This window comes from Spinacia oleracea, chromosome 4 (genome assembly GCF_020520425.1).
Source record: "Spinacia oleracea cultivar Varoflay chromosome 4, BTI_SOV_V1, whole genome shotgun sequence".
NCBI lineage: Eukaryota > Viridiplantae > Streptophyta > Magnoliopsida > Caryophyllales > Amaranthaceae > Spinacia > Spinacia oleracea.
The window spans coordinates 21,357,466-21,368,913 of record NC_079490.1 but is presented as its reverse complement, the minus strand read 5'-3'; the positions used below and the strand labels follow the sequence as shown (position 1 = coordinate 21,368,913).

Below are 11,448 nucleotides of genomic sequence, written 5' to 3'. Positions count from 1 at the left end.
ATCACCGGGTCCGGCGCGTGGAGGAGCAATTATAAGGGATGATGGAGGTAATCTGATTTCAGCAATTTCCATCAAATTGGGCCATTGCTCAGCATTTAAGGCAGAATGTTTGGCCTTAGCTAGGGGGTTGGAACTGGCAAAGGACTTGCAGATTGCTAAGTTGGAGGTCCAACTAGACAACTTAGCTTGTACCCAAATACTGCAAGGGAACGAAGAAGTGAGGAATGAATGTGCTCACATCATAAACAAATGCCGTGATCTAATTAACTCTCAAAGCTGGACAACCACAGTGGTTCATGTATTCCGTGAAGGCAATCATGCAGCGGATTGGCTTGCCAATCAAGGAGTTCATCAAGAAGAACGTGTTAATTCACTGAAACCATTCCGATGGAGCTGTTCCGCATCTTAAAAGAGGACATACAGGGCTTGGCGTTACCTCGCCTTGTTCCTGCTTGAGCGTGGTTGGAATTAGCTTGTTTTAGTTGAGTATAGGACTCTAGTCTTTTGTTTAGCGGTTTTGTTATTTTCTTCTCTTTGAAGCTTTGCTTCCACATTCGAATAAAAAAAAAAACCAGATTTGTCTAATAACTCTAATTAAAAAAAAAGTAAGCATTTTACCTTGGTAATTTCCTTGCATTCAAAAAACATAATCAGTGAACCGTCTTTGTAACAGCTGGACATGTGTCTCTGCTCAAAAAAATTTGATTATTGAACTATGACCAAATACAACACAAATAAACAAGATGTGCAAACAGTGGCGAAAATACCCCTTCTGCGATTTCTTACATAAATCTATGAACAACTGGCCACAGGTAAAGTTGGCAAACAGATGTTCCATAATGTTAACCGGAACTTTATCAAGAAGACAACTACGATATTGAACTCATTTCAGCAGACCTCCAGCTCCTTTCATTTAAGGGAGAAGAATTGCACGTGTCTGCTCGATGGTTTATGAATTGAACAAATTATACACCTACAAGATTCGCCATCAAATCCTAACATATGGTTAAGAATCAAAACTTCCTATAACATAAATTCAACAAACATGACATGAAATCCCAGTGCCAGTTTGCAAGAGTTTAGCCTCTATCATCAGCAATTCAGCATATCCGACCAGTTGCCACGTTGAGACCCCAACTACGCATCCATTGCTACTTTTTCTACTTTCTTAGCAGATAGTTTAGGCGTCTTCCCAACTGGTGGTGCTTCTGGTTTCTCAATTCCTTCTACGTCAGTTATTCTCAACCTGGTGAGCTCCTGTAAGTCCATGTATACATTAGCAACCAACTGTAAGTGTAGCCACGCATGAATCTCAATTTGCCATTACCTGTCTGTGACCTTTGGTTCTCCGGTAGTTCTTTCTTCGCTTCTTTTTAAAGATGATCACCTTGGCATCTAAAGCCTGAAAATGACAAGGTGGGAGAATTAAAACTACTATCCCTGCAATGCATCCAACTTCAGTTTTCATGCCAGAAAAATCTACCAAAAATTAAGTGCCTTAGACAGTTCTAACTCCAAAACATCCAAGTAATGAGTGGCCTCTTAAACAGACTTTAGCCCCTCCATCCAGAAATCATGTGTTCACTTATTTCTAGAGGTATTCAAAGCTTGCTATCAACTATCATATATTACAAATACATGAGATCATATGAAGACAGGTTACAAGCTAAGTAACTTATCATGTCATTAACTCATAATTAACTGATAACCATGTGAAGCTGAAATCATCTTTTGTCAAGACTAACGGAATACAGATGCTCAAATATTGAAGGTCAGTATATGCCCAGAAATCATTAAGAAACGTGAATAAATAAAAATTTCACAAGGTTTCTTACATGCTCCTCCACTACAGCATGAACTGCTACCTCTGGCAATATAGGTCTCCCGATCATGGTTTGAGTTGGTGAACCCGCCATCAAGACCTTACTTAAGATCAACTGCAGAACACCAAAATGATGAATAAACCAATCTGAATTATTGGTATATATGGGCAAAGTTACTGTGAGGAACAACTTGATGAAATGGAGATAACTTAAATAAATTATTAAAATTTGGGTCACAAAACACTAAAACATCGATGCATGCATGTAAAGAAAGAGAGAAACCAAAAATAATTTTCAGGCACAAGATGTCCAGTTTATGCTCAGGGGGCATCACATGACACTTGTAAAAATTCTACATCTCAATGTAAGAGGACGCTTGCTGAAAAGTATACACTTGCTAGTTTCCACTGATTTAGGAAGTAAGGTTACGGTTATTAGAGTGTTTGCAAGAAATGCATCAAATGAGGATTTTAGAAACAAAATAGGACAACGAAGTCAGGAAATCCTCATTGCTTATAGTGATCAAGGCATTCTGCACAGAGGTACTTTGTTCACCACCGTATATAGGCATTCTACATAAAGGTACTTTTGCTCTTTCAAGTGCAACAAAGGACTATCATAATTGATCAAGACTGTCATCAAAATAGACCTTAAATATCTTCTACAGCCAATACAGGGCAGCACAGATTTATCATCACCCTAACTATGCCTCCATACTAGTAATCAAGTGGGCACTCTCAAGAGAAAATTGGTTATATTAATTCAATCATCTTAGTCAATCTAGTTTTGCTTTTCTGTTAAGAATCCGGATACATAAACCGTTTTTCCCACTTTCCTTTTGGTCATTCTCAGCTCTTTAGATATGAAAAAGAACAATAAAAAAAAGGAACAGTTTTCATGTACTACACATTAACTGCTTCACCATGGACGAAAATTGATATGTGCTCTATTAATAGCAAAATGTTGACACATAACAAAAAGATGTACAGAAAGGGGTTCTCACACCAAAGTACGAGTAGCACTAAACAAGTCTAATTACCAGTGATAAAGAACAGCATCTGTAGCACTAAACAAGTCTAATTACCAGTGAAAGAACAGCATACAGACAAAAATGTAAAACTACCATAATTCAAAACAGTACCATCTTCCCAGCAATTTCGTGTAGGCAACAAAATCAGTCATTTCTCCCCAGAAAATCGAAAACCAAATGCTTCAACAATTCTAATGCTATTACAAATTATATTGATCATTAATCACTGAACTTAGCCTTAATCAGAAAAATGAAATACCTTATCATTGACCTCACAGTACTTGAGCTTCTCCACATAGATGCAATCCCCATTACTCACTTTAAACTGATGCGATCCTACCTAAACCGCAAAACAAATCAAAAACCTCAATTAAACCCTAAACCCAAAAAACACCGAATTCGAAACAAAAACTACAAAATTAGAAAAGAAATCAAACCTGAACAACTGCAAAAGCGGGTTCATAGGGTTTAAAAACCCGATCAGTAGGCAAAAGCGGCCCAATAACCTTATACCCAATATGAGCAGCTTCTTCAATTTTATCCTCCACAAAATACGATCTATCAGCTAGATTAGACGGCTCATTTGAAACTTCTCTTTCCTCTTCTCCGCTTGTATAATCTTCCTCATCATCGTCGTCGTCGTCGTCGTCGTCGTCTTCGTTGTCATCGTCGTTTTCGATGATTTTGGGGGATTTAGGGTTTTGAGTACGGGAAGAGAAGTAGCGAGGGAGGAATGAATGAGGGTGGGATTCAGGAGAGAGAGTGTCAGGGAGGCATTGCAGAGAACGGAAGGGAGAAGTTAGGGATTTGAGGGAGTGGAGAGAGTTGGACTTGGAGAAGAGGGGGTTGAAAGAAAGGCGGGTGAGAGTGGTGAAACACCGCCTTGACGCCATTGTTGTTGGTGTGAAGTAAGCAGTGGCGTATACAGTAACTTTTAGGGTGTGGTGTCCGCAAATACGAGTGTGCAGCGGTGTTTATGTGTCCAAACGACACGCGTCACATATAAAACGCGGATATCTTGTTTAATCTGGAGAAGAAAAGAACAAACGTTGTTTTTTGATAAAAAAGAACAAACGTTGTTCTTTTGTTAAAAAAAAGAACAATGACTGCTCTGTCCCTTTTTTGCCGTTCTTTTGTTTTTCGCTCCATTTTTCTGGTATATATACATTCCTTTTTATAATTTTTGAATCAGAATTTGAGAAGAGGAGAGAGAAAAACTATGGAAAGGAAAGAGAAACTGTGAAGAGGAGAGAGAAAGTAATGAAAATTATCAGATATTGGTTGATTTTTCTACTTCAATATCAAATTCTATTGATTCTTCTTCTTCAAATTTGAATTCCTCTGCTGATAATCCGATTTATGAAGGTAATTTTTCAATTTTTTAAAAACGAATTACTTATTTATGATGATTTTGATTTCCATGTTCGTTATTTTCATCATTTCAATTTATTTTGATTTTTTTGATCATTTCGATTTCTGCATTTCTCAATAACCTTGATTAATGTATTTTGATTCTATATTTTGATAATTTTGATGATTAATGTATCTTGATTATATATTTCTGATGATTTTGATTTCTGTTCTTTTTTCGATTTTATATGTTCTTTTAGTCTTATCTTTTGTTCTTTTATATATTGGTTCTCATATACGAAGTATGTATTAAGAGATTGTAATAATACAGAAAATAATTATTGAACATGTTTTTCTTTTTTGCTTTAGCTTGTTGTTCTTTTATGCTTTAGCTTGTTTTTCTTTTTTGCTTTAGCTTGTTGTTCTTTTGATATTATACACTTCAAATCAAATTGTTCTTTTACCATTTTTGTTGTTCTTTTATCTTTTTTCTTGTTCTTTTTTCACATGGTTAAAATAAGTGTTCTACATGATATGTTATTTTCTGTTATTTATAATGTTCTTTTTCTTTACTTTATTATGTTCTTTTATGCTCTATTGTTGTTCGTTTTTTTATTGGTAATGTTGTTTTACATGGTTAAAATAAGTGTTCTACATGATATGTTCTTTTCTGTATTTATAATGTTCTTTTTCTTTATTTATAATGTTCTTTTATTTATAATGTTCTTTGAGGTTCATCCTCTTTTTGTTCTTTTGAGTAATTGCTCTGTTTATTCAGCTTCTCTTCTTGTTCCTTCAGCTGTTTTTGAAGATTTAACATCATTTGTTGCTGGTCAAGTAAAAGCTTCCTTTGCTCTTCAATACTGTACTTTTTGAAAAAAGAACAAACATAAAAGAACATTAAGATTTATATCTAATAAACATAAAAGAACAATTAACAAAACCCAAAAAAAAAAAAACAAGTGCACCGTTCTTACCATGATCATGGCTTGTATTTCTTCTCTTTCCCCCTCTTTTTTTTTTCTTTTTTTTTTCATTTTCTATATATATAATATTTCTCCTATTGGATTCATAACTTCTCATTTTAGAAACACATTCTTGAGAGAGAAAGAAGAGAGCTTTTAGTTTCTCCCAACAAAAGAGAGATTTTATGAGAGAGAAAGTTCAAAACAAATTTTCTCCTCCTTCTTTCTCTGAAATGTGATTTTAATTGAATTACGTTTACAAAAAACTAGTTTATTAAGCGAAATACTATTTCAGTTTCGCTATTTTTTGAATTTTTTTATGCATTCAAAGAGGTTTATGCTGTTGATGAAGGTGCATCGGGTGATTAAGGTAAATTTTCTCGTTCTTAATTCTATGTTCTTTTTAAATTTTAATGTTCTTTTCTTATAACTTTCTATTTCTGTGGCATCAAAATAGTGTGTTCTTTTTTAGAATCAGTGTGAGGGGGTCGAAAAAGCACGAGGCTGATGCGTGACCTCGTCCCTCGTGGGTGTGACGATTCTTTTTATTCAATCAAGTGTAATTGGATTTCCTGTGAGTTTACACCCAATTGACTAGTAATATAGGAGTCGCCATTCAGTTTTTAACGACAATGAGAAAAACTGACAAAACCCGGTTATCGTGACATAAAGGGAGTGCAATTATGTTTGACCACGACGGCCGTAGGTACCCTTGTGATCCCTGGTGTAGGGATCTCTCAACACCCGCAAGGTAGAGATTGAGGGTTCGGGGGACTGTAACTACCGAGAGGAGTACTTCGCTCGTCGATAACTCCAGAGGCAGGATACCCTTACTAGCTCAGCATAAATAATTGAAGGGACATGCGTTAACTATTAAACTAATCTGAGTTGATTTTAGCAATATGCAACATATAATACTAATTCGATCGTGATTATCTGATTTAAATAGCATTAAGGGACCTAGCATGATAATCCGATTTCCCAAAAATATCATATTTGTTAGGCGTGATAGAACAATCAGATTTAGTTAGTTTAACAGTTCATAAAAAGGGCGAGGAAAGCAGTTAAATCATCGAAAAGGGACACATTACGACGCACCCTTGAGAGGTGCGTCACGGTTCTCAAAAAACTAACCACTTTGACTTTGCTATTTCTCCTTTTTATTTAACAAATCTCAATTATGGGACGGGATACGTTCTGTTCGATTTATGGATCGATTGCGACAGAACGTGTGAACAGTTTCGCAGCGAGAGGCTTAGGCTAAGGGTTGGAGTCAATACTCAGAATATAATTGTGTGTTGTTGTGTGTTCTTTTCACGTCGATCTTAGGGGTCTATTTATAGGAAAGAGTTTGTGCAAAGATAGAATTGCGGAACTCTAATACTCGAGGAATTAGGAAAAAACACGTCCCGAGTATTTTCAGCGCCCAGGGCTGGGCGTCAAAGATTTAGGCGCCCAGCTCTGGGCGTTGGAAATAGGATCCAGGCAATTTCAGCGCCCAGGGCTGGGCGTTGAAATTGCTGTTTGGGCCGTTTCTTTGTCAGATTCGGATTCTTAGAATCCGGAGTGTATGATAGTTAATCGAGTCTTTTAGTGCGTATCAATTTTATGACGGAATGCGTCTGGGCCCGTTACGAACTCTAGGCTCGTTAGGATTTTAATTAATACGTAACTCTTATTTCCGAATCCTATTAGGAATAGGATTCTTGCAGTTTTCTATCTCATTTAGGATTTATGTTGGAATGCAACACCTAATTCTGACAGGTTTATATCTTTTATGATTTGCCACTTTTAGAAGCTACCCTTTACGGCAGTTACTATTTTTAGCAGGTTTCCATAAATAGCAGGTTTCGGGTGAAATGAAAAGGGGAATTGAGATTCGTTTATTTTATAGGAGATGCGTTGTCAAGTGGAGATTTATGCTTTCATCATCGAACCTTTCCCTTTCGGGAATGGGGAAAAAAGTAGGTGTCTACAGTTAGCCCCCACTTTGACTGAGTCTTGGAGTAAGACGATGGTCAAAGTATTAGACGGAGTGCGTCACACAAGCCATGGTATATGTGACCTGTTTTACGAGGGTCTCACGAGCCCCCGAGTGATAACATTTTACTTAAGGGTCATCACTTGAAGTGTCGACATATCCCTCACGTGTCATTGGGATTTGTCAACTGATAGTATAGAAACTTCCTCACTTTGTCATTGGAAGGATCTAAAGGTGCGTAGAAACTCCCTCACTTTGTCATTGGGAGTAGCTACAGATGTTTTCGAAATCAAAACTATAAAGTGTAATTGGGCCTGGCCAAGCCCAATCCTGAGGTAAAAAATGTTTTTAAAGATTCTCATTTTCAAGGCTAGTTAAACGAGAAAACCCCCTTGTTTTTATAGGACGTAAAAAACGAAGGAAAATCCAGCACCCTTGTTTTTATAGGACGTAAAACGAAGGAAAATCCAGCACCCTTGTTTTTATAGGACGTAAAACGAAGGAAAATCCAGCAAAAATTATCGCTGCAGCGACTAAGGACCTGCGCGATTTTAATGGCGCAGACCCCGCCGGCTAAAGATGGCGAGCCTGTCCGCTAAGGGTGGACACCCCTACCGATAGAAGTGGACGAATCTGTTTTTGAAATTTGAAAATAAGGACCTACGCGGTTTGTGGCGTAGACCCCGCCGGCTAAAGATGGCGAACCTTGTCCGCTAAGGGTGGACACCCCGTCCGATAGAAGTGGACGAATCTATTTTGAAATTTGTTTTGCTTTTTTGAAAATAAGGACCTACGCGGTTTGTGACGTAGACCCCGCCGGCTGAAGATGGCGAGCCTGTCTTAATTTTGAAGACTTTATTTTTTCGAAAACTGAAGACCTGCGCGGCTAGTGACGCAGACCCCGCCCGCTGAGGGTGGGCGAGCCCTGTCCGCTGAGGGTGGACGCCCCGCTCGCTGGAGGTGAGCGAACCTGAATTCGTCTTTTCGATTTGGGATTCGTGTGCCGCGATCTTGCCCGATTGAGGTGGGCAAGTCCCTATTTCATTTCTTTTCTTGTGATTTCTTTTGAGAATTTCTTTTCATTTATTCTTGCAGGAGCGAATTCTTTCGAGGGATGCTCGGATTTAGTTGCAACCTGAATGTGGGTTGACAACATGCTTTGACGGACCATTGTCTTGTGGTCATCATCCTTTATGGTTTTGAGTTAGTCCTTACGGCTCAATTTTGCCACTATCTGGGTCCTTGATTAGGGGACTATGTATAGGTATCAACAGCGACCTTTGTCTTGAGGTCGTAAACCGGTTTATTTTTTATTTTTTGAGACATCCAAACACGGGACTTCGTATAGCGTAGTCTGGGAATATTGTTTTTAACTTTGTATACTCTATATTTTCTTTCGTGCCCCCAAGAATTCGTACTTGACGGTCATTTCTTGTTGAAGAGGTTCCTTGGGGATACGCATTTCGTAATGTCCTTGATCGTGTTTGGGATTGCGCTCGTAAGTGCGAGCGATCTTTGTAGTGGCGTGCTACTTTTAACAAAGCCGTGAGGTGCGACTTTCGGCAATTTTAAAGTCGAATGAATATGGCAGGGCCCTATAGAAGTCAGAGCTGTTTTTTTTTGGGTCTGTGATCATTTTCGGCGCCCAAGCCTGGGCGTTAAAGATTTTGGCGCCCAGCGCTGGGCGCTGAAAATAATTTCTGGCGAGGTTTCTTGATGACATAGTTGGCCTCTTGTTCATTCGCTTATTTCACTTGGAAGTTATATGTATTCTCTCTTCTTTTGTTTTTTTCTTTGTTTTTAGAACGTGATGATTTTCTTGAGAAGTCTTAGCCGATTGGTGGACTACGGTGCTTGTTGCTTTGGGGCGATTATTTTAAGGAATTGTTGCTCTTAAGGCGTACAGTTATTGCGATAGTTGGGCGAGTCTATATGGCCCGAGAAACATACCTTGAGGTGTAAGACTTTGATCGCTCTTATATTTTTTTTGAACGTGTTCGTGAATGATGATATGTATGTGCGAACGAGCGTTCATAGAATGGCCGTTGTGTGCGGTCCATTAATCAGATTGCTTGAATTGTTTCATTTTTTTTTGAGCAACGACTGATTTGAATAGTTTGCTTAGAAGCTTGATAGGGTTCAGGCCCATTTATGAAGTGGGCTCAAACATCGTGCCCTTTCGATTGTCCAAACATTTTCTTCGAGATTTTTTTTAATTTTGCTATGGTTGTTTCGTAGCTTGGAGCTCCCAAGTATGCATGTTGGGATGCTTCCTTTTGGCGTACGATTTTTGTAGGTTCTTTCGAGAAAGATGCCTTGGGGTTCCGCTCGTGTAGGTGCGAGCTATCCCTTCCGTGGTAGGTAATATTTTGCTACCTTTAATCCTTAATGTAGAAGTCGTGTGGCTTGCATTTTGAATTTGGGCGATAAGTAGTCTTTGCCTCTTTTACACGTGCTCTTGGTCGTGCCTACATTAGTGCAACATGCCTTACTCTTCTTTTAGACTTGTACCGTGGGACGGTTGAACTTATGGTGCGACGTAGGCTTGTGTGGCCTAACGGCGTGTCTTAGAACATTCTTCCAGGTGTTGGGATATCATTTGCATTGGAGTATTTCATCATGCCTTGTTCAGGTGCTCGAATAAGTGTAGCACCTTCTACGTGAGATTGCACGGCTTATTACTTCGTTCGATGCGAGGATTCATAGGTGTTTCTTTCTTGTTTTTATATCAGGGCAAGATTTAGCAAGCAGAGATATTCAGCGCCCAGGCTGGGGAGTTAAAGATATCGGCGCCCAGCTCTGGGCGTTGAAAATGATTTATGGGTATATTTTGACAGTTCTTATCCTTGATGTTTTTCTTTCGCTTTTGCTTTGGAACGATGTAGACTGTGTAACGGGCGCTTTATAGGGCGAGCGTTATGTGCAGTAGTTTGATCGGAGTTTTGGTGACTCGCGATTTTCAGTTATCCTTGTTAGTGGGGTGACTTTATATATTCTAAGTAGCGCTTAGAATTTGGGAGGGGTTGTAGCCATTCTAAGGTTCGTTTTACACGATCAAACCTTAGGATTGTGCCCCTATGATGTATGTATAGCATTAGCGTCGAGAATTTGCGATAAAATCGTCATTTCAAGCATTTTTAGAGTGTTTTTCTCAAGCCCCCAATTGTAGCTACGGGATTGGCTTGGTGCTATAATGCTTTGCATACGCCTTTATGCATTCATGGTGACACGGATCATGAATAGTTCGAACCAGACTCGTTTAGTGCGAGGTACGTTCGAGTAGTGATCTGCTACTTCTCTTGTAAATGTCGTATTATGCGACATTGCCATGGTCAAGGTAGTCACATGTTGAAGTGTTCCTTGTCTAGGGCTGCAAATGAGCCGATACGTTCGCGAACAACTCGCGAACAAGCTCGGTTAAAACTCGGTCAAAGCTCGTTTATTAAGTAATGAACGAGCTTGAACAAAATTCCTAGGCTCGATAAGTAAACAAGCTAAGCTCGAACAACATCACGTTCAGCTCGTTAATGTTCACGAGCACTCGTTTATAGCTCATTAATTACTCGTTTATAAGCTCGTTTATGAGCCCGTTTATGACTCGTTCAAGCTCGAAAAGATGATTTTATTATGAAATAAAATATAAGTTTTCTTAATAATTATTACCCTTAAATATCAACAAATATATTATTTGAAGAAAGTGAACAAATCATATAGTATAATATCCCCTAATCCCGTACAATATTTCATTCAAAATCATATATTTTGTCAATTTTCTCCATGATTATATAATTTACCCCAATTTGAGGATTTGATTGATCGATCAATTCCCAACTTTCAGATGAAGAATTTCTTGCCTCTCCTTGTTTCCAATTTCATTCCATTATTATTGCTTCCCTTCAAATTTCAATGCGTAGTATAAATGCACCTTCAAATTCATTACCCTCCCTCAAGCAAAACCAGAGATTTGTTTTAAGGGCAAGACAATTGGTTGCTTGGTTGTTTATTTTACTTCAGTTTGAACTCTTAGTGTATTGTTTTGAGTCTTGACCCTTATAACGAGTAGCTAATTATAAATATTCCTTTAATTTGGTAATTGTTTGCATGCTCTATAAAAATAAAAATTGCAAGTTAATTTTTTCAAAGCTCGTTTATTAAGCTCGAGCTCAAACTTGAGCTCGGGCTCGAGCTAAACGAGCGAGCTCGAGCCGAACTCGAGAAAGTAAGAAGCTTAACGAACAAAGCTCGAACAACAAATTGCATAGCTCGGTAAAGCTCGAGTCAAGCTCGAACATTTAAAAT

At 38.4% G+C, this 11,448-nt stretch overlaps 1 protein-coding gene across 1 annotated transcript in view; it reads right to left on the bottom strand.

The window, feature by feature from the left end:
• Positions 1 to 663: 663 nt before the first annotated feature.
• LOC110790691 (50S ribosomal protein L21, mitochondrial) overlaps positions 664 to 11,448 on the bottom strand; it is a 28,936-nt gene continuing 18,151 nt past the window's right edge. The window contains exons 2-6 of the mRNA XM_021995470.2: positions 3,291 to 5,066; positions 3,113 to 3,193; positions 1,836 to 1,937; positions 1,328 to 1,402; positions 664 to 1,257 (exon numbers count right to left, since the gene is read on the bottom strand). Coding sequence (XP_021851162.2) covers positions 1,138 to 1,257; positions 1,328 to 1,402; positions 1,836 to 1,937; positions 3,113 to 3,193; positions 3,291 to 3,746 — 834 coding nt within the window. The 5' untranslated portion in view covers positions 3,747 to 5,066 and the 3' untranslated portion in view covers positions 664 to 1,137. The remainder of the gene's footprint in view (positions 1,258 to 1,327; positions 1,403 to 1,835; positions 1,938 to 3,112; positions 3,194 to 3,290; positions 5,067 to 11,448) is intronic.